The 23,429-nt window shown below is 44.7% G+C and overlaps 1 protein-coding gene across 1 annotated transcript; it reads right to left on the reverse strand.

Annotated features, from left to right (window-relative positions):
- Positions 1-8,384: 8,384 nt before the first annotated feature.
- CCT5 (chaperonin containing TCP1 subunit 5) lies at positions 8,385-23,426 on the reverse strand. The gene is made up of 11 exons (XM_004059040.5): positions 22,918-23,426; positions 19,198-19,258; positions 18,570-18,734; positions 17,253-17,451; positions 15,153-15,345; positions 14,921-15,070; positions 12,548-12,667; positions 11,714-11,899; positions 10,841-10,978; positions 10,145-10,325; positions 8,385-8,809 (listed from the first exon to the last, which is right to left on the reverse strand). Exons 1-11 carry the CDS (start codon positions 23,020-23,022, stop codon positions 8,682-8,684), a joined length of 1,626 nt encoding a protein of 541 aa, XP_004059088.1. The 5' UTR covers positions 23,023-23,426; the 3' UTR covers positions 8,385-8,681.
- Positions 23,427-23,429: the final 3 nt, after the last annotated feature.

A 23,429-nucleotide genomic window follows, 5' to 3' on the forward strand; every position in this document is an offset into this window, starting at 1 on the left:
GGGCAATGTGCTTCTCTGACCCTCAGTTTTTCTCAATGTAAAAGCTATAAACTCAGTAAAATAACATAACTCTGCAGGGGTGCATTGTTAGAGTAGGTAGTCAGGAAGACATAGGCAGGGCAGGAGAGGTCTACCTCCCCAGGAATGTCAGGTGGCCATCAGGCGATGGTCAGGTGATTGTTAAACTGTCTCTCTAAAATAATACTTGGTCACAGCCAGCACCAGGGAAAGGCAGTCTCCCTATAGAAACATCTGAAGCTGGTGATCAGTAGCTTCCTGATAAGATCTCAGGATTTGGGCAAGCAGACCCAAGCATGCACCCTAAGAGGCAAGATGGTGGACAGCCTGCTCCAAGGGAAGAGTTTGAGTTTTCCCTTGGAAGGGAAAAGAAATGCAAACCTCAGAACCATGCCAGTGTATAAAACTGCAAGTCATGGACCAAACGGGGCACTTGGCCCTCTTCCAAGTGTACTTTGCTTTCTTTCGTTCTTGCTCTAAAACTTTTTGATAAACTCTCACTCCTCCTTTAAAACCTGCCTCAGTCTGTCCCTCTGCCTTACGACCCGCAGCTGAATTCTTTCATTTGAGGAGGCAAGGATTTGATTTGATGTAGACCCTTCAGATTCACACCGGTAACAGTAGGTGAAGTGTCATCAGCATGCCTCACCCTTGAGTAAATGCTGGTGGACCCAGGGTAGTTCTCCCTGAATGCATATTAAGTGGCAACCGCAGAGGGGGAAGGCCAGAGGTGGGGAGCAGCCAGGGATGCAGGAGCAACTAGAGGGCAGAGCTCCAGGAAAGTCACCAGAGGAGCTTCAAAAAGGAAGAGAATTTTTTTTTAAAAAAAGACAGGAAAAGGTTGTGTGTGTGAGAAAGAGGACTCCAACTCAGAGAGCACCCCAGGGATTTGCAGCAGAAGGACACAGTGATTGCAGCACGAGTGGTTTCTATGAAGGGTGGGGTCCACAGACCATCGCTGTGGGTGGAGGGAGCAGAAGGTGGAAGGCAGGAGAGGAAGGGGGGCTGACAACAGTGCTGCAGAGTAACGGAGTGAACAGGAAGGGATGGCTCCAGGGGACACAGTTGAAGGGTTTTGTTTTCCTATGCTTTGGTTTTTTCTTTTTTCTTTTTTTTTTGTTGAGACAGGATCTGGCTGTGTTGCCCAGGTTGGAGTGCGGTATTCCAATCACCACTCACTGCAACCTCTGTCTCCCAGGCCCAAGCAAACCTCCCTCCTCAGCCTCCTGAGTAGCAGGGACTACAGGTACATACCACCACACCTGGCTTTTTTTTTTTTTTTTTTTTTTTTAAGAGACAGAGTCTCACTGTGTTGCCCAGGCTGGTATCAAACTCCTGAACTCAAGTGATCCTCCTGCCTCAGTCTCTCAAAGCGCTAGGATTACAGGTGTGAGCCACTGCACCTGGCTGGTTTTTGCTTTTTAAGGTGAGATTCATGCTGGAAAGTGCTAACAGAGGAGGGGAGGCTGTGTGTGCAGGTAAGAGAGATTTCCAGACAGGAGGAGCCTATTCTCAGGGTCTAAACCAGCAAAGAGCTGGATTCTTACCATGTTCCATGTCTCTTGCGTGTTGCCAGAGGACTTACATCATCTTCACCTCCGGGGAGCCTCAGCGGATGGGGCAGCCACTGCCTTGAATAGTGCACTGTGCTGTGTGCTCAGAAGAGCGAGCCTTGAAGGGTCTTGCCTTGGCATGTACATGCTCTAACCTGGAAATCATACTGCTGCCACAGACACTGGACTGTACTAGTGTAGGGGTTAAGGGAAAACTTCCGTATCACCCTCTGAAAGTCACTGACAAGAGGCAGATTAATAGGAAAAAAGGCATACAAATTTATTTGATCATAGTTTTATGTGACATGGGAGCCATCAGAACGATGACCCAAAGACACAGGGGAAATTGTCCTTTACTGATTGGTTGTTTTAGAGACAGGGTCTCGCTCTGTCACCCAGGCTGCAGTGTGGTGGTGTGATCATGGCTCACTGCAGCCTCCAACTCCTGGACTCAAGCAATCCTCCAGCCTCAGCCTTTCAAGTTGCTGGGACTGCAAGTGCGTGCCACCACACCCGGTTAAGTTTTTTGTAGAGATGAACTCTCACTATGTTACCCAGATTGGCTGGAGTTCCTGGGCTCCAGTGATCCTCCCACCTCAGCCTCCCAAAGTGCTGGAATTACAGTCATGAGCCACAAAACTGTCCATTTTTTTGCTTAGGTTCAACAAAGTGTGGGGAGCACGTGGAAATACGGTTGGAGAAAAAGGGTCTGATCTAATGCCAGTGGACTGAGTGGGGGCCCCAGCAAGGCCTGGTGAGACTCTTGTTGGCCTCTCAGGGCAGCATTTCTTCCTTCTGGTTATCAGACAGGACCCTCTCTGGAATGGGGGTCTTATGAATTACGGGCAAACAAGATAGGTCAGATAATTTCTTTATGGCCAGTTTTTACAGGGAAGTGGCAGCAGGGGGTGGTTTTAGAGTAATAGTTTTAGGTTTTGTGGCTGGCTTTGAGGGAAAGAGGTTCTGGTTTCTATGACCACCTAGGGGAAGAGGGATTCTGGTTTTCAGCTTCAGGGCAGAATGAAGGGCCAGAAACAGGAGGGAAGGAGGTCAGAGAGAGCTGCTTCTGAAGCCTTCATTTTGGGATGTTGTATTCTGAGACCCTCACTAGTCACAGAACCACATCCAACCACAAGGAATCTGGGCAGTGCAGTCCTACTATAAGTCCAGAACGCATCCTGAGGAGCACTAAAGACAATCTCAGATGCAGAAATGAGAAACAAGCTCTGAGAGATGGAATCAATGGGACATTGGAATTGTCTCGGGCAGGAGGAGGGTACCCTTCCCTCTCCCCTCCCCGACTGAGGCAAGACAGAAGCATATGCGTTTCCGATTGCTGCTGTGACAAATTTTCACAAACATAGCAACTTAAACCACACAAATTTATTATCTTTACAGTTCTGTACCTCAGAAGCCTTGGCTGGTTGCTCTGCTGTGGGATTCACAAGGCCAAAATTAAGGTGTTGGTTCACTGGGTTCCTGTCAGGAGGCTCTGGGAAAAAGCCTCTTCCAAGTGTATTTGAGTTTTTGGCAGAATTCAGTTTCTTGCGACTGTAGTATCAGGGTTCCTGTTTTCTCTCTGGCTGTCAGCTGGAGGCCACACTTAGTTCCCAGAGCTTCCAGTCGTTGCACATGGTCCCTGTATCTCAGAGCCAGCAATGGCATGTGGAATCCTCACGGTGTTCTTTTTTTTTTTTTTTTTTTTGAGACAGAGTCTCCCTCTGTCACCCAGGCAGTGGTGTGATCTCAGCTCACAGCAACCTCCGCCTCCAGGGTTCAAGTGATGCTCCTGCCTCAGCCTCTGAGTAACTGGGATTACAGGCACTTGCCACCATGCCCGGATAATTTTTGCATTTTGAGTAGAGCCAGGGTTTTGCCATGTTGGCCAGGCTGGTCTTGAACTCCTGTCCTCAGGTGATCAACTTGCCTCGGCCTTCCTAAGTGCTGGGATTACAGGTGTGGGCCCCCGCACCTGGCCAAGGCCGCCATCTCTTGAGTCTCCTGCTGTATCTTTCACCTTTATCTGTGAGCCCCTGTGGGCTTGTGTGACTGCATTGGACCCACCCGGATAATTGCCCTCTTTTAAGGTCAGCTGATTGGTAACCTTAATGAAATCCGTGAAGTCCCTTCTCAGTATCTAGATCAGTGCCTCAAGGAATAACCAGATGGGCTCTTGGGAGCACAGGTTGAGAATTCTGCCTCTCACAGGAGGTGAGGGACGATGAACTGCTGCAAACGAAGTGGGAGCCGAGGAGCTGAAAGACCACACTGCTGGCTTCAGTTGTGTCTTTGCAGTAGGCGTCAAGATCATGTGACAAATAAGACATCCTGCTAAGTGCACCTTTTCAGCTGCTTATACTGAAAACTATATAGAGTTAAAAAGTTTATTTCCATAAGGGAGTGGTCCATTCAAATTATGCAGTGTCTCTTGGACTTGTCAATGACTAGGATTATGATGAGGATCAAATGTTTTGGTTTTAGGATTCTTTTAAACTTTTTTTTTTTTTGAGTCAGGGTCTCACCCTGTTGACCAGGCTAGGATGCAGTGACACTGTTAACAGTAGGTAGCTAGTCAGGCATGAGCAGGGCAGAAAGAGTGGCCCCTAACCCTTTGCCCCCTCAGGTGATGCCAGCTGACCCTCAGGTGACGGTCAGGCAGATGTTAACTGTCTCCCTAAAATAATAATTGGTCACAGCCGGTGCCTGGGAAGGGCAGGCTCCCAATAGATAGAAAACACCTGAAACTGGTGATGAGCAGCTTCCTGACAACATCTCAGGAGTTGGACAGGTGGGCTCAAGCATGCGCATTAAGAGGCAAAATGGCGTCATCTAACTGGAATGCTAGACTGGTAAGGGAAGAAGGCCTCAAGTGAGCATGTATAGAACTCCAGTAAACACACTGCCCTGCTCCTCTCCCAAGTGCTGGCAGGCCACTGTGTATGCGACAGCCCATGCCAGGGGTGTAATCGGGAGAAGTAACACAAGACCCCGGAAGTACGCCAACATATAAAACCCCAAGTTGAAAGGCCCAACCCTGCATTGGATCTCTGGTTGCCCACTTGGCCCTCTTCCAAGTGTACTTTTCTTTCATTCCTGCTCTAAAGCTTTTTGTTTTTATTTTTGGTTTTTGAGACGGAGTCTTGCTGTGTCACCCAGGCTGGGGTGTAGTGATGTGATCTCGGCTGACTGCAACCTCCGCCTCCCTGGTTCAAGCGATTCTCTTGCCTCAGCCTCCTGAGTAGCTGGGGTTACAGGCTCCTCCACTATGCCCGGCTAATGTTTTTGTATTTTTAGTAGAGACGGGGTTTCACCACGTTGGCCAGGCTGGTTTCAAACTTCTGACCTCAAGTGATCTGCCCACCTTGGCCTCCCAAAGTGCTAGGATTACAGGCGTGAGCCACCGCGCCTGGCCTAAAGCTTTTTAACAAACTTTCACTCCTGCTCTAAAACTTGCCTTGGTCTCTCCTGTGTTATGCCCCTCAGCCGAATTCTTTCTTCTGAGGAGGCGAGAATTGAGGCTGTTGCAGACCTGTACAGATTCAACGCCAGTAACAGCATGGTCATGGCTCACTGCAGCTTAACCCCCTGGGCTCGAGGGATCCTCCTTTCTCAGCTTCCCAAGTAGATAAGACTACAGGCACACATCACCATGCCCTGCTAATTAAACAATTTTTTTTGTGTAGAGACAGAGTCTCACTTTGTTGCCCAGGCTGGTCTCGAACTCCTAGGCTCAAGCGATACTCCTGCCTCAGCCTCCCAAAGTGCTTGGGTTACAGGCATGAACCACTGTGCCTGGCCACAGCATGTTCTGGAATATGAAGATCTGGCCACACACAGGTATGTAGTTGGACAAGGGAGAAGTATTTTAATTGCCTTTCACAAAACTGGATATTCTTCGATGTTGCGCCAAAACCCAACAAGTGATAGACTGAATACACTTTCTTCTGTCACACTGGTCCATCTTACATCTTGAAAAGGTCTGGTACCTGTGCATGATGCTGTAACATCATATGCATATTTGGCAAATATTGGTCTAGTGAGCAGATCTTCCGGTTGTTGACACATTTCATTATGCAATGTCAAAGATTCATCCTTTATTATTGAGAAAGAGTCTCGCTCTGTCATCCAGGCTGGATTGCAGTGGTGTGGCCATGGCTCACTGCACCCTCAACCTCCTGGACTCAAAAGGATCTTCCCACTTCAGCCTCCCAAGTAGCTGGGACCACATAAGCATGCCATCAGGCCCAACTAACTTATTTTTGGTAGAGACAGGGTGTATGTTGCCCAGGCTGGTCTCTGACTCCTGGGCTAGAGTGACTCCTCTTGCCTCAGCCTCCCAAAGTGCTGGGATTACAGGTGCGAGCCACTGCACCTGGCCAAAAAAATGATTTTCTTTTTGAAAGTGTATGGTGCCACTACCTGACTCACACTAAGGTGTGGTTTTAATGGTCACTGCTTTTGCACCATTAGTGCAGAAGTCAACACAGTGAAAAGGGCAGTAACTTCAGTGTAGGAAAATACATTTGACCTCATAGGCCCCTTGGAAAGACCCAGGACCCCGAGGGATCCATGGAGCAGACTTTGAAAAGCAGTTTTAATGTACATAAACCATTTAGAGCAGTGATAGGGCACACACATTTATATTTTTACTACCTTGTCGTGTTTCCCCCACTTTTCCTGCCCTTCAACACTTTCTCGGCCATTTGCCTTTGGTCCCCACTTTTCTGGTGCTTTTAGATGACCCCATTCTGCCAAGGCTGCCTGCAAGGAACACCTAGGTTGGAGAAACTTCTCCATGCTTACAAAGTACTGATTAGTCAGTTACTACCATGTCACCTTCCTCTGGCCACACCCCCCAACCCTCAGTCTGTTGGAGCTGTTTCACCTAGAGAAAGAATATGAGAGTCAAGAAATTCAGTCCAATGTAACAGAGACACGGGCCTCTTAGCCCTCCCTGTGACATTTGTGCCTCACAGCGGCTGCTTGCAGAGTTGACCCTCATCTGAATTCAACCAACCTCAGGTTGAGAACATTCAGAGAAAAAAATTGCATCTGTATTGAACGTGTAGATTTTGTTCTTGTCATTACTCCCTAAATACAGTATGACATTTACATATCATTTATATTAGGTATTATAAATAATATAGAGATGATTTAAAGTATACAGGAGGATGTATGTTATGTGCAAATACCACATGATTTTTATCAGGGACTTGAGCATCCATGAAATCTGGTACCTATAGGACATCCTGGAACCACCCCCACATAGAAATTGAGTAGGCTGAAATTAAAAACAGGACATTTAACAAACCTCCAATGAATCCAGCAGGTGTAGAAATCGGGAACCAGCAGTAATACATGAGGACTTACGTGGGAATCTAGCCTTTGGGTCAAGCACCCTAAGTTGCTTTTGCTCCACATGGGGAAGGAGAGGGTGTGGCCAAAATACCCTTGAGCAAAATAAAACGTGAGTGATCTGGAACGTGAAAAATAAAAGACATCACGGGGAAGAGGTTTATTACAAATAAATGAAACAAAAATCAAAGGCTTGTGAAACATCTCTAAGTCTTCCTGTTCATTGACCAGTTTCTCAATTCCAAAAACAGGAACGTCTGTGAGGTTCAATTTTGGAAAGGGGGATTGGTTTAGTGGCTCTTCTGATACAACTACAGACCCCTCGGATAAGACTGTGGTCCAAAGAAGGCTGCTGTATGTTCTCTGCAGGCTAGACTCAGTCCTCATAAATAAACTCAGTTTAAAGCTTTCAATACTCAACTGCATAGTTCCATATAAACATGAAAATTAGGAAGATTGCTATTAGCACACATTCCTAAATCCACAGGAGTTATTTAGAAAAACATCCAATGCATGAATGTAGAGAAAACACAATGACCCAAAAGTTAAGACTGGTGAATCTCCAGGTTCACATGAGAAGGTAACCCAAATTCATCACTTAAACAAATTTAGACAAGTCACCATTTCCTAATTCTAGGAAATCTGACTAGTTAAGGTGGCATAACTAGTGATAAAGTTCATCATGAACTTTATCATCACGATGCTCTTTAAAAAACATTACTTTAGAAAATCTAGAGACTCATTAACAAGCAAATAACAGAATAGGGTAGGGGATGAGCTGGGCCACTCTGGGGTCAGACTGCCTGGGATTGACCTGGCCCTACTACTTGCTGGTGGTGAGATGCTGGCAAATTATTAGTACTCACCTGTAAGATGTGAGCAGTAAGAAAGTGTATCTGCCTCACTGGGTTGTGAGAACAGACAATCCCGGTCGAGTTCTCAGAGTGTCTTGGCCCATCACTGTTAGCTAGTTAATACTTCAGTAAGTACAATTAATTTCAGTCACTCTATCTGAACATGGTAACTGCAAGATTTCTCCCTTATTTCCTGTAATTTACTTTAACTTCCACTTAACTGTGTCCCTCTGATAGGAAAACAAGTGGGTTCTGAACTGCCCTAAGCCTGTGCTGGTGGCCAGCTCTGCACATGCTGGTCCTGATTCTGCATGAGCTGTGTTCAGGGTGGGGCCGGGGCCAGAGGAAAGCAAAGGCTCACATGGGTCTCCATCAGCCCTAAACAACATGCTAGGTTAGGCTGTGAGCAACCTAGTAACAGCACTTAAGGCATCCCATAATTCTGTGGTGGACCCTCTACAATCAAATGGCCCACCCATTTAGATAGGAAGAGGATCAAGCCCATATTCCTCTCAATACGAAAGTGCATCTTGAGAGCTCATGTTTAAGCTGTTAAAATAGTCCCTACAGCTTATTGTGAGAAAAAAAAATCCACCCAAACCCCTTCAATTAAGGCAGCATTTAATTACTGTTACAATAAACGTTTCTTAAACCCGAAGAGAAGATAAAGGTTGTTTAAACAGATTCTTTTAATACAATGAATACAAAAGCGGTTGAGATAGTACCCCCACGATTACACAGCTTTGAACAAGTGAAACTATGGTTACCAAACAGCTATTTTTATTATAGCATCTACAGTGTCTGGAAAAGGATGTAACAATAAATAACTGTAGACGCATCACAAGACATCCATTTACTTAATCACAGAAGTGGATCTTGCTACATAGTTTTCTCAATGTCTTCATTCTTCAGATTCTCCAGGCTTACGAATGTCATCAATCTTCAAAATCATTCTAACCATTTGTGTTGCAAGAGATATCTGTTGCTTTTTGCCAATCAAGGTTTCTATGACATGCTGTTGCTTCATATCTGAAAAATACAAGGACATTGATTATCCTAAAATAGCATACAATAAACTATCAATAACCAGCTCTTTCTGATTTAGGGAATCACAGTAAGACTTAAGAAATACAAACTCCTGGAAGCCAAGCAGGAAGCCACTAATTTCAGTTATATTTCATTTTCAGATGAATGTAATTTCATTACTTCCAAGGACACTCTGGAACTCGCACCTGGTAAAGAGAGCTGTTGGGAGGGCACTGTCTTCAATGACTAGCTACAGGGTGACATTTTTCAGGAACATCTTATCCCACAAAGTATCCATACCCTAACTTAGGAAATCTAAAGTAAGTGAATCTGACCACAGCTGAAATGTAAGATATTTCCAAGAAAGATCTAGAAATGCTAATTTTTTTTTTTGGAGACGGATGTCGCCCAGGCTGGAGTACAACAGTGCGATCTCAGCTCACTGGAACCTCTGCGTCCCAGGTTCAAGCGATTCTCCCGCCTCAGCCTCCCGAGTAGCTGGGATTACAGGTGCCTGCCCTGACCAGGCCCGGCTAATTTTTGTGTTTTTAGTAGAGATGGTGTTTCACCATGTTGGTCAGGCTGGTGTCAAACTCCTGACCTCAGGTGATCCACCCGGCTTGGCCTCCTAAAGTGCTGGGATTACAGACATGAGTCACTGCGCCCGGCCCTAGAAATGCTAAATTTGAGCACAACCAGGCATTCAAGTTAGAAACATTACATGTTTGCCTCACAAAGAGTTGCTACTATTGAAACCCTTGGAATATGAGCATGGAAAGCAGAATGTACCTATACCTTTAAGCAAAAGCTGTCATTCTGTGGATGGATTACAGACATGGCTTGATTTAGTACAGAAATGCCTGAGACCATTGTTTCAACAAGCTACAGCCACCATATCTTTTTGGGAGCTGAGCTACACAAGTGGCTACAGAGGTTATAGTATTACATTTAGAAAACACTCCACAGTGTGCAGGATTAACCACACAGTGAACTGTGAACTAAAGCCCACTTCAGAGCTGTTATATATATGCTGCCCACTGACAGACATTTGTGTAAAAACAGCAATAAGACATTACTTCCCAAAAACCAGAGATTAAAACCTAAGCCATCTTTGGTGATAGTACCATATGCAGTTTACTGTTATTACAATGAGTCTTATGTTGCTAGGTCTAGTAGCCTAACCAATTCCTACGGCAATCAAACATTCTAAAATTCAGGACTTGAACACCTGAAGTGGGCTTACATATTTAAAAAGACACCATCATCTCACAGCACATACAGTGGATAATTATTCAGTTTAAATCAGACACCCCACGCAGAGGCGTGACAGCTCCTCACCATTTGTCCCCTTGTGCAAACAGTCGATGCCAAGAGCAGGGTTCATCTCCTTCACCTGTCTGGCTCGGACTTCGGTCATAGTCTGGATGGGATTCATGCCACTGTTTTCAGAAAGGGCCATGGGGATGACCTCCAGTGCGTCGGCAAACGCTCTCATGGCATACTGTTCTAAGGTGGGGCACTGGAAAGGTACAGAGGTATGGTGAGTGCACTTGGCGAAACAAAACAACCCAGCAGCACCTTGAAAACACAACTGTACCACATACTTTGAAAAGTCAGCTCACAAAGAATTGTAAGAATAGGGTGTCTTTATTTTTGTATCTATCAGAATATTATAATGTCACCACAGAATACAGGCAGAGGGTATACATACATGTGAGAGATGTCTCAAAATACAGCAGCTCTTATGGCTTTATTTTTAAGTTATAATATTAATTTTGAATTTCAAATAACATTAAAAGACTATAGATTTATTATTTCAAGGACGAACTGGCTGAAAACAGCTGAGAAATGCTAGTTTATGGTAACCAGAATCTGAATACAGGAACGTGGGAATTAACTTAGATTAAAACACCTGTCACCTACACACAGCTCATGATGCTTGTTTTGCATCCAGCACCTCGCTGTTCCGCAGCTTCACAGTCTCCACCATCAGCGAGGCCTGAGTCTTTCACTAAGTCTGCACATATCCCTTACCTTATCCGCCTCTTGGCTAACTGCCAGGGCACAGGATATCTCAGCAGCCCCTCCTCCATACACCACACGATTATCGCGGATGAGGTTCCGGATGACACACAAAGCATCGTGAAGGGATCGTTTCGCCTCCTCAATGATCTAAGGAAAACAGCTTTGCCTGAATTAATGTGATCAAGATCTAGTCAATTTAGAGCCAAGTATCTGGCACCTTTTTAAAGACAGAGAGGCTGTGCTCTAATATTTAGATGGCCTCCACTATCGGATAATATTTATCTTTCTAGCTTTCCTTCCTGCAATGTAGTTAACAAAATTCAAGAGGCAGAGGCGGCCAGTGACTCGTTCTAGGATACACGGTCAAGCAAGAGTCAAAAACTGACAAACCTCGCAAAGATTTATCACAATGTGCTAAAAACTCATTCTCAAAGAACAGAGATCGTCAATGGTTATTCACTTGGGTTCCCTTTTTCTACCTAAGGGACAGATGTAAGTCATCCTTGGTAATAATACCATATTGTAATTAAAATGAGTCTTATGTTGCTAGGACTAGCAGTTTAACCAACCCCTAATGTAACTGTATCAAACATTCTAAAATCCAGGACTTGAATATTTAAACTGTGTTTAAGTATTTAAAAAGATATAAAAATCTCATAGTGTATATTGTATACTCTAAGGGACAGCAGAAAGACAAATGTGCCTTGTGAAATTAACAATTTAACATGGTCTTCAGTAATTTTACACCATGATACATCATTGTTTGAGAAACATGATTATTTTTCTTATGGTGACTGTGTCTCTGTTAAATACACACAGGCAAACAAGCCAGACCATGAAGCAAAATAAGCAACAGTATAGGACAAATAGTTGAATTCTCACCATCTTATTTCCTCCTCTAATAAAAATGGTTACAGCTCTGGAGTTCTTACACTGCTCGATGACCAGCATTTTATCCTTAGTTGTCCCAAATGAGATCTCCTGTACAAGACCAGCAAAGCCCAGCTTCTCGGCTGTGAGTTCTGAGAACCTGGGGACGATCCGCCCTCCTGTTGCGATGGCAATCAGCTAATTGGGGCGGTCAGGGAGAAGGACGAAGACAGTACTGGTGAAGTTAACTTTCAAAACTGGGCCACAAATGAGCAAAACTTGATCTAAGACCAACTTGTTCACTAGAACTGCTGCCCCACTTTGACCAAGACATCTCCAGTTCAACCCAAAGCACCTTGCTAGGTAACAAGGTTCTTGAGCTGGACGTCTTGATTGGGGCTTTGGTGCTGAACGGATCTATCACCCGGCGCCCGTCCCCTAAGCTCATACCCTCATCTCCCCTCTGTGCAGCCCTCCCTCACTCTGGGAACCCAGCCTGCACGTTCCTTGCACTGTGCTGCAGTGAGAACCACCGAGGCACCGTTGCCTGGGACTGCCATTAGTATTTGGATGAGACCAGGTCTTCCAGCCTTAGTAAGTCAACGACAGGGCCAAGTGAGACAACACAGGGAGAGAATTTCAAAATGCCAGGGAACACCAGAAACACACAGCACTGTTATCCAAACAGTAACAAAGATTCCAGCGCTTTCCTCTCTCCCAGCTCACCCTCCCCTCATCTGCCAGCCTTGGCGTGATGCAGTTATTTAAGGCAGGGCTATCAAAACACCCCTCAACACATAAGCTGAACCCCTACTTCTCAAAGTCTCTTCACGTGGAACATCCTACCTCAATTTCAGGTCCTCCTACCCAGCGAACCGCAGGCAAGTTGTTCTGAAGAAGTAAGTGATTTGCTTCATCATCAAAGCCCCACTGACAAATTGCTAGGTTAGCACCAGTCTCTTTAATCTGGGAAAAGAAACACCACAATCGTATTAAGAGAAAGTGGGTATTTATTCTTCATTACAATGTTTGAAAAAAGGAGAGGCACAGTTGGGTGTAAGGCAGGTGCACTCAAACACAAAAGCAAAGGAAAGAGAAGGAAGGAAATAGACAAGTGTCCACTTTTCTGTCAGTTCCAAATTCTAAATAGTGAATATTTTATCAGTGGGGATCACCTCATTGTTTATGCTTTAAAAACCACAAGCAGTAATTCATGCTGAATCCTATTGTTACAGTGAGGCAAAACCCACAGAAACGTCAACAAAGCTAACACCCTTCCCCAACCATGGGGAAACAGCTAACAGCTCTGTCCTGTCACAAACACCTACAGAGTAGTTTCACCTGAGTATGTTTTAAACAAACAATGTTATGAACCACTTGCAACTTGCCTGTCTCACCTGTGTGGACAATCCTCAGTGGATCCATAAACTAATCGGGCACTCACAGAGGCAACCCTGCTTCCAGTAAGAAGCACCCTCACCCCGACCTGCGAATGGCAAAGTCACTTTTCCCAATTAGGAGGGCAACGATCAGGCTACCCACCCCACCTCTGGTGCTCACCTGGGACTGCCACACCGTGCCCCACAACTCTGGCTTACCTGTCTCCATCAGGCCTCCCAGACCACCTGCTACTGCCTGGCTCTCCCTCTCTTCCTTCCCTGACCCTCTGGAACTCAGTCCAGAACAGCAGCCTCCTTATACAATCTCTCCATCACAACCCCTGAAAACCAACCTGCCCCTGCAACCCTCCTCAGATGGCAGCTGCTTTCCCTCTCACGTGCTCAGAACAGGAGAGGGGTCCTTCTTGCTCCTCAGTCACCTACAATGTTCCTCTTTGGGTCCCTGCCTCTCATTAACATTTTAGCATCTAGCCCCATCATCATTCCTTTCTCATTCTCAGCCACCTGCGCCTCACCAGCATGATCCAGTAACATCCCTGGACTCTCAATTTATCTGTGACCCCCCAGCACAGCTGAGGCACCATTCTCATGAAAACTGTCCCACCGGCCCAGATGAGGGCCTTTTATGTATAAGCTCCTACCAGCATGCTTCAATCCCTGAGGCTGGCTCTTCCTTGTACAAGCCAACAATGTTCCTGGCTCAAGAGCATCCCCATCTGTCCTCAGCCTGGAATGCTCCTCCCCCAGGGGCACTGCTCTCACCCAATGTTGGCCTCTCCTTACAGGTCACGTCTCTGACCAGTGTCTGTAATGGAGCTGTACCCACCTTTCCCTTATCTGTGTCTCAAGAGCACGAGCTTGGCTTCATTCCCTGCTGTACCTTTAGTGCCTACAACAGAGCCTGGTATGTCGTAGGCACAAAGAACCGTATCATCAATGAGTACATTCAACAACTTTCCCAAGAACAGACATGAAAATAGTCTCTAGTTGGTTTGCTATGATAAATAATACCCTAACCAACCCACGTTCCTGTCTTCTTGAGTACTGGTGTTTTCAACTCCCAAGGACGGAGCCCCCAAAGAGGAGTTGCTACGTCAGAGAGAAAGCACACCTACGCTAAGGTATTCATGAACCCAAACTAGACTTAAATGAGCGAAGAACTGGGATTACTATGAGTGCATTCTGGTTTAACTCCAGTTACTCATTAACTCTTGCCTAAAAGGTATAGTCAGAAATCTTAAAGGCAAGGTAAGCTACGTTAAATTTGTCCAGGAGGGCAAATATAATATGTACAATTGAAAGCACAGCTTTAGGTAACAGGGTCACTTCTTTCAGGACCCTGAACACACTACCATTTTTTGTGAGACAGAGTCTTGCTCTGTCGCCCAGGCTGGAGTGTAGTGGTGCAAGCTCAGCTCACTGCAACCTCTGTCTCCTGGGTTCAAGCGATTCTCCTGTCTCAGCCTCCTGAGTAGCTAGGACTATAGGTGCCTGCCACCATGCCTGGCTAATTTTTTGTGTTTTTAGTAGAAATGGCGTTTCACCGTGTTAGTCAGATGGTCTCGATGACCTCACGATCTGCCTGCCTTAGCCTCCCAAAGTGCTGGGATTATAGGCATGGCCACTGCACCTGGCCTGAACACGCTACCATTTTAAGACAAAATTAGAATTCTTCCCTGTTTATGCCTTTCTATGCAATTTGGTTTTTTCCTGTGTATGTTTTAGAACCGAAGAAAGACTACACATATTTACTAACCAAACCTAACTAACTGTATCCTTTGGGAGTTTAAATTCCACTGAGGACTCTGGTAAGACTTACTTGTTGAATCATCTCTTCAAATTTCTCCTTTTCGTATTTCTGAAGGGCTTTATAATCTTCGACAGAGGTCACATCCAGCTTATGCTTTGTTTTTGGTTTGGGTGGTTCAAATGGACATGTGAGAATTGCAATCTTTGCATCTTCCACTTTCTATGGGGGAACATAAAGACATTTTAATTGGTGGAATTAAGAGTTAACCAACAGTGCGAAGCTGTGAGATGCAATGGCTCACTTTTGGCATCTGTGGGTGACTGAAATCCTTGTCCACAATCACGCCCTTAATCAGTTTAGTGTCCTCCAGCCTGCCGCCCACTTTGCCTTCTACTTTGATAAGCTCAAAGTCAACGTCTCTCCGCTCCATATCTGCTACAGTGAGGACGGCATTCACAGCAATCTCAGCCATCTGTCGGTGACAACTGTTGACCCTGAGGAAAACACCACAAAACAAACTTCATTGGTTTCACAATTACTGCAACCAAAGCAGGCCACATAACACAATGTTACTCAAAGATATAAATCAAATGATGTTTTGAGTCTTCTAGAGGGGAATGCCATCTCAACCTGCATTTTCAACAGTCTGGGGCAGATTCTTAACCTGTGATCCATGGGCCCTAAAGAGGACTGTATACTTAGATAGGAAAAAATTACATCTTTATTTTCGCTAACTCTGAAATTTACTATTTCCTTCCATTATGAATGTACTCAAGAAACCACTGTAGTCTGGCATGAATTAAGGTCTTCTTAGAATGCAGCACTTTTACAGAATACTGTTACTATTTTACAAGTTCAGAACAGAATGGGAAAGGTAAGTAATCACTCACGAAGAGTCACTCTTATCTCAGTGAAGTGTAGCACTGACCAGGAACTGAAAGGACTGGACAGGGCATTTAAACTTTCCAAGAATTCACCACAACATCCATTATAGATGGAGGGTGTTACCTTTTTGAAAGCTTTGAAACATGTGAATAGACAGCTCAATAAATTAATTTTTGAGCCAAGAAAAACAACTAGGGAAACCTAGCACTTGAAATAATGTCTGAAATCATAGGTTATCTATAAAAGAGAACCATGAAAGTAAACATGTTGTATCTTAAGTAGATGACTTAATACTTGCAAACAGAACAAGGCCAACTTATAAAGCAACAAGAAAAGAGATTTGTACACTTCAAGTAATGATGTCCTCCTTTCATGAGAAAATAAGTGTTATACTTGTGACAAGAGGCTACCCCTAGGGTACTCACTCTTGCCTAGGGAGCTAGTCTCTGCTGAGATGTGTGGTTAGACGAGGACAGCAGGCATTGCTGAAGGCTTCTGCTCTAACACAGGCTTTGCTCAGGGGAAAAGGCAACAGAAGCAGACACTTTTCCTGCATTTTCCCTGACTACTCTGAGTTTAGAAGATCCCTCATTCCTTTTTGCTAAAACCACCACAAGCACACAATTGAAAACCTCTCTCACTGATTTAATATAATGTAATAAAGCAGCTTACACTGGATTTTTATGTTATATTATGGCAACAGACCTTAAGTCTTTGGCATTGTACATATTCAGCGCACCCCTTGGCTGAGGTTGCTTAGAGTCTCCTGGGAGAAGAGCTGTGTCTTAGTGCCCATAAGACCTGGCAGTAAGCCTGGCAAACGGACATTACACGAACGCTGAAAACACCAGAGACAAGTCGCTTTCAAGACTCTCTTTACTAAATTATAATTTTGGATCGGCAATTTGCTGAATAAAAAGTGGAACCCACCCCCAATGGCTCCCCAGCAAAGAAATTATAGAAAGAAGTGTTAAGAAAATTCACATATCCTCCAGGTAGGACCCTTTCTAGTTGACTTTTTTTTTTGAGACAGGGTCTCGCTCTGTTGCTCAAGCTGGAGTGCAGTGGCATGATCACGGCTTGCTGCAGCCTCGACCTCTCACCTCAGCCTCTGGAGTTGCTGAAGTTGCTGGAGTTGCTGAATTGAAGTGGTCTTCAATTCCTGAGCTCAAGCAAGCTACTGCTTTGGCCTCCTAAAGTGCTGAGATTACAAGTATGAGCCACTGCATCCAGCCTTAGCTGATTTTTAACACAACCTATTCTGCTAAATTAAAATAACTGTATTTTGCAAATATTGTCAAGGGGATTTATACCTGAACTTAGAAATTCAGTTCTCAACTTAAATACAAAATGCATCTGTCTACATCTACATTAAAAACAAAGCAAAACCAAGTAATCAAAAGAAATAATCAAATCGATACAAATCCACCAGTGGTCATTTTGTGTTGCCTTTAAGAAATGGCAAACAAACTGCCTCCTCTACAAATGTGTAATCATATCATCTACTGAAACGTACACTTTGGAGCCCAGTGTGGTTTTTGCTGTCTGAATCAGGGGTTCGGTGTCCTTTATGTCAACAAGGACGCTATCGCTGATCTTGTCCAGGTGTTCAATAGCAACGCGAGCAGCCTGCTCATAGCCATCGGCTATTCTGATTGGGTGAATTCCTCGGTCTAGCAATTGCTCCGCTTCTTCTAACAAGGCACCAGCCAGGACTGCAAATAAGCCAGCAGACAATCAGTTCAGGCAAACAACAAAACTTCACTTTCAGTATAATCAGCACAAGTTAGATGCTATCATGGAAAGAAGCAGCTTCTAGAATTAAGCTGCAAGTCATCTTAGAGGCAGAAGCCCTCTATTTTTAAAAGAAAGCCTCGTTTTAGTTCTAGTGAAGGTTGAATAGGACATGTGTCCTCTTACGGATGAACATTCAACCCTCAGTGATGTGAAGAACGTAACTAAAGAATATAATGTAAAAAGAACATTTTTCTAAGAGGTAAAACGCTATTATGTTTCCTGGGCCAGGGTCTATTCAGTGAAATTCACCCTGGTGATAAGACTAAAACGTGTTTATTATTTATTCCCCCCACCCCCATCCTCCTTTCTCCTCATTTTAGGGTCACAAAGATGAATTTTGTTTAAATCTACAGCTCTCCAAGCGCACCGAGAACAGTGCTTGGCATACAATAGTATCCAATAAATATTTGTTGAATGAATTCAAATTTCATCTGCAGAAAAGGTAACCTTACTGATATTTTGTCTTCAATCTCCCCAACTTTTTAAAGATTTCAAATCTTCAGGAAAAAAAGGTACAATACTAAAATGAATACCAGTTTACTTATTAACGTTTTGCCACATTTTCTCTACATGTACATACTGTTTCTGTTCAACTATTTGAGAATTAGTTACAGAAACCATGACATGTCACTCCTAAGTATTTAGGTATACAGCTGAGAAGAAGGGCATTCTCCTACACATCTGCAATATAATGGTCACAGATCACTCAGGAAACTCAGCATTGCAGTACATGATCCAAAATCAAATTCTTCCACGTTTCCCAAACATCCTTTATAGCTTAAAAGACAAACAAAATCAGTGTCCAATCAATCATTACACATTTCTCCAAGCCTAACAATCCCCAGCCCTCTTTCTGTTCTTTTGTAACACTGTCAGTTTTGAAAGTCCAGGACATTTGTTTTGTAGCATGTTTTCAACTTGGATTTGTCTGTCTCCTCATGCTCTGATTCAGAGACAACAATCTCGGCAGGCATGTTAGCCCTGTGGTCTTAAATGACATCTCTTAAATGAGAAAGGATGTTTTGTCTTTTCTTACCAACCACTCCTGTGGTTCCATCTCCAATTTCATCATCCTGAGACTTGGACAGTTCCACCATCAGCTTGGCAATCTGATGATCAACATCCATCATGCTTAAGATGGTGGCCCCATCATTAGTTACAGTCACATCTCCATCCTTATCCACCATCATCTTATCAAGCCCTAAAAAAACAACGTTTAGTAGGCTTTGGGCAAAAAACTGGCAACCAATATCACAAACTATAAAAAAAGACCTCTTGACCCAGCTCTTATCTGTGCAATTTATTATATACAAATAATTCAACATACACAAAATAGTAGCTGCATGAAGGCATTTTTAGATTGGCTAACATAATTGGCAAAAAATTATGGAGCATCATTAAGTATAATGTTAATCTCAAAAGACAACTATGATTTGGAAAATGCTAATGAAATGATGTTACATGTTAAAAAAAAAAAAAGGTCTGACCTAATATTGCACACGATTATAACCATGTTTAAAAAATCTGAAATACACTAAAAAATTTTGGCTGTGTTAAGGAAGTAAGATGCCTCCCCTCAATACTCCACCTTTCTGCAGAGGTTTGTATTGACAGTTTTATGACTTAAATCTTTTGCTAAAAAACACGGAATGGTGGACTCTTACCATTTGGTCCAAGTGATGTTCTCATTGTATTTGCTACAGCCTTTGCTGCCATTATATGAGACTAATGAAACAAACAGAAAAAGCAAACACTGTTACATATAATTTCAATGGTTAAAAGCACACATCTGATGATTACAAAAATCGCTTATGACTTAGTTTCTATTGTCTAGAAGCTTCTACATTTAAGGGGCAACAGACAGGTTTAAGTATTATAACATTTACGACTCCAGTTTTAATAAGCAATTCTTACGTAAAGAAAGAGAACCAAGTGCTTTGTGTTATCTCACTGAATTTTCAACACATTAATGAGACAGATTTTTTTACCAGCCCATTTACAGCTGAGAAGAGGGACAGTATGACTATGACCTTACAGGCCTTGCAAGACCACTGTGCAACACAGTCCTCCCTGAGCATCCATGGGGAACAGGTTCCAGGAGCCCCCGAGGATACCCAAATTCACAGATGCTCAAGTCCCTTGCATCTAGGCTTGTACATCTGCGGGTTCCCCATCTGCAGATAAGGAGGGGCCTGTACTCATGAGAAACAGTCCAACTGTAAACATACAACACCTTACTGTCACACTATGATTTACTGCAGAATTGTAATCTTTTGAGCTGGATGCAGTACTAGAGCCTGCAACCCCACCTACTTGCGAGGCTGAGGCAGGAGGATTGCTTGAGGCCAGGAGTTTGAGATCAGCCTGGGAAACATGGCGAGACCCCATTACAAAATAAAAAGAAAAACTGCTCTTGCTTTAAAAATCTTCCTCCACCCACCTGAAATCCCAATAATTATATTTATAGATCAAAGTTACTGACTGGCCTTTTTTTTTTTGAGACAGTCTTGCTGTGTCTCAAAAAGGCTGGAGTGCAGTGGCATGATCTCAGCTCACTGCAACCTCCGCCTCCCGGGTTTAAGCGATCCTCCTGCCTCAGCCCCCCAGTAGCTGGGATTACAGGCACGCGCCATGACGCCCTGCTCATTTTTTTTTGTATTTTCAGTAGAGACAGGGTTTTGCCATGTTGGCCAGGCTGGTCTTTAACTCCTGACCTCAGGTGATCCACCTGCCTTGGCTGCCCAAAGTGCCAGGATTACAGGTTTGAGCAACCACACCCGCCTGCAACTGGCCCTCTTAAGGAAGGTAAGTAGCTGTCAAAGTGATAATAAAAAAGTTACCTGTTTTTTTTTTTCACATTTAGCTACCAAATTGAGTAATAGAATTATTATTATTATTATTTTTAAGGAGAAAGCAAGAGGCAGAAAGAAAAGGATGTAAAGAATTTGGCAAATAGGAGAGATCCCGAAATCCCGAGATCTATTTTGCCCTACTGCTCGGCAACGTGGAAAAAACCTTTTTCTTCCTTCTGCTAGTTCTGTGTGTTTCCAGAGGGAAGAGTCTCAAACATCAAGGCATAATACATATTATGGATAAAACAGAATTATGCTGGCTGGCCTGGAAACTTAGCCTGCTCTGTTTTAGGTTACAGGATTTTAGAATATGATTCCTTCCTAAGCCAACTAATGCCTGCACCTTTTTTTTTTTTTTTTTTTTTGAGACGGAGTCTCACTCTGTCACCCAGGCTGGAGTGCAGTGGCGTGATCTCGGCTCACCGCAACCTCTGCCTCGCAGGTTCCAGCGATTCTCCTGCCTCAGCCTCCCAAAGTTCTGGGATTACAGGCATGAGCCACCGCGCCCGGTCAATGCCTGCATTTTTAAGGTGAAATATTATACAGTTAAGTGTTAAATAAGTGAAGAATCTCAACAAAATACATATTACCTTTAAGGCTCTAAATGACCAGAGAGAAAGAACTGTGACCGTTACCATTAAAACGTTCACGTCCTGGCCTATACATTTCTTTAACCGTTGCCTTCAATTTCCATATATTTTGGTTCTTCAAGTTAGCTGGACGTTCTATGAGGTCAGGGAGCAAGTGTATATCCCTAAACTGCTGAGCCTCAACACTCACAGGATGCCTACCAACAGCATCCAACTCTTTTAAGAGACTTATACACCCAGGTTACTGTCCAAATGAGCTCCCACAGCAAAGAATGATCCGACCTCGAATGTCAATATGCCAAACTTGAGAATGCTGCTCTAGACCACTGGCTTTGACTCTGACAGCGGTGGCCCTGACCATGGTAATGCTCTTTAGTAGCAATTGCTCTTTAGAACAATTTCTCAACTGCTCTGGGCCCAAGTCCCCAGTCTTGTAAAATAACCCTGTCTCAGAGTGTGCGACTTCTGGGCACAAATGCATGCAGTTAGAACAAAATGGCTGATGCAAAACAACCTAGTTTTAGTTATGTTGTTACACCAGGTGTGTGTATTGGATGTTATTTTCTCTGCAGGTCCCTGTTAAGTGGAAAATAAAATGGAATACATAATACAAGTAGCTTGAAACTTTTTCTTTCTAGAAAGGAAACAAATACAGAGTGCCTACCATGGGTCAACCACTGTGCAGCCCCTCTAAGTCACTCCATTTAATATCACTGTCAAGTCTTCAGCTTGACGGAGGCCTATCACCTCCCCTGGAAAAGGAGGTTCCGAGAGGTTGTGTAACTAGCACTAAGTCAAACAAAGAGTCCATGAGGGAACTGTATTGTTTCTGACTTTGCGTAAGTAAACCTCCAAGACACTAAGTGAACAGGGACACCTGAGAGACCTAGTGGAATGGTCTATTATGAATTCACTTTATAACAAACCCTGAAGGCCCTCTCGGAGTGTCCCTTCCTCTCCATTTTCTGTCAACGTCTGGTGCTCAGATGTTTCTTACCTGCACCCCTGCCCTGGTTTCTTTAACCCCTCTGGTCTTCCTTATTCCCTTCGGTCTATCTCAAGCTTTGCTGCCTGAAGTGCAGCTCTACTGAAATTCTGCTCAAAACCCCCTCGATGGCTCCCCTTCTTCCCCAAAGATAACGTCGTATTTTCCATGTTGGGCATTCAATAGCTTCCACCTTCGGGAACTATTGTAAGTTAAAGAAGTCAGTGCTCCATTAAAACCGGATGGCTCTTCCATTCTACAACGTGCCATGCGCATTCTTGCCCAAGCCTTTACTTCTTCCGTTTCCTCTCCCTAGAATGCTACCTCTCACCCCGATCTAAAGCTGTCCTCCAGCACCACGCTTATCTGCACCCTCTCCGTAGCTGTCCTTCTCACTGCACATCACCTTGTATTACGGTTATGTGCGTCCGTTTTTCACTCTTCGCTATTTTTCCTCAAGGGTGGGCAAAAAGCACTCAGAAATGAAACACCCTGTTAAGTGACCACACCCTTACGAGTGACAAAGAAAACGGAAGGGCCGTTGCGGGTGGACCAGCGAAAGGTTAAGCAGCAGCGCCTTAACCGACAGGTGACAGAGCATCTCCCCGGCGCCTTCCCACTGGAGCGCAGTCCCACGCGGCCGTCAGGCTGGAGGAGCCGGGCGGGGAGGCGGTCCCGCTTTGCTCCCGCGGGCGACCGGACTGAGCGGCCCCGCCCAGCTCCGAAGGGCGCTGGCGGCCCAGCCTGGCTGGCCCCCACATTCCGAGCCCAGGATTAGGCGCCGGCCTCTCCCAAGCTCAGTAAGCGGGCTGAGCTGCCGCAGACCGCAGGGAGAGGAAGATTTTCGACCTTTCCGGGGAGCACATGGCAGAGCCGCTCCTCAGCTCGCGCAGGCGCAGAGCCACGGCCTCGGCCACCTCCCCTTAGCCCACCGCGAGCAGGTCCCTGTGCCATTACCTTGAGGGCCTCAAGTCCCATAAGACGGGACTTGCGGTCCTGATCCTTGATGATGAGGAAAGGGCGCCCATATTCATCGAAGGCGAGGGTCCCCATGGACGCCATGGTGCAACAGCCGGAATTACTTTCCCCCAACCGGCGGAAACCGCTACGGAAGCGAGAACGCACTTTCCTCTCGCGGGAGGGCCCAAAAGCTTGCGCACGCGCAGCACAAGACGCGCGGGACTTATGTTTCTACTGAGACTAATTTCACGCCAGACAGTATCTTCTGGAATCGGCGGCCTTCGGGAACTTCTATTATCCAGGAAGCCGTGGGGGGAGGTTTGAAGACACTTAGTGGAAATCTTAGGACACACAAGTCAAGCGCAGATTGAATTTGTCATTTTTTAAAACGTTACCACTGATAGTTTCTCGATAGTGGGTCCCAAGGAGGAATTCATTGACTTAAAGCACTATTTCTTCATTTCTTCGCACTCCGGCTCCGAGAAGATGGTAGGACCCATTTCCGTATT

The sequence above is a fragment of the Gorilla gorilla genome, chromosome 19, assembly GCF_029281585.2.
Source record: "Gorilla gorilla gorilla isolate KB3781 chromosome 19, NHGRI_mGorGor1-v2.1_pri, whole genome shotgun sequence".
NCBI lineage: Eukaryota > Metazoa > Chordata > Mammalia > Primates > Hominidae > Gorilla > Gorilla gorilla.

Bases quoted from the DNA above. Each gene is read 5' to 3' on its own strand.
- CCT5 (XM_004059040.5), bottom strand. From the start codon at position 23,022: ATGGCGTCCATGGGGACCCTCGCCTTCGATGAATATGGGCGCCCTTTC. The intron at 15,071-15,152 runs GTGAGCCATTGC...GTTCCCCCATAG, and splicing joins GTCACCCACAGATGCCAAAA to AAAGTGGAAGATGCAAAGAT. The intron at 11,900-12,547 runs GTAGGATGTTCC...CGCCCCAATTAG, and splicing joins TAGGAGGACCTGAAATTGAG to CTGATTGCCATCGCAACAGG.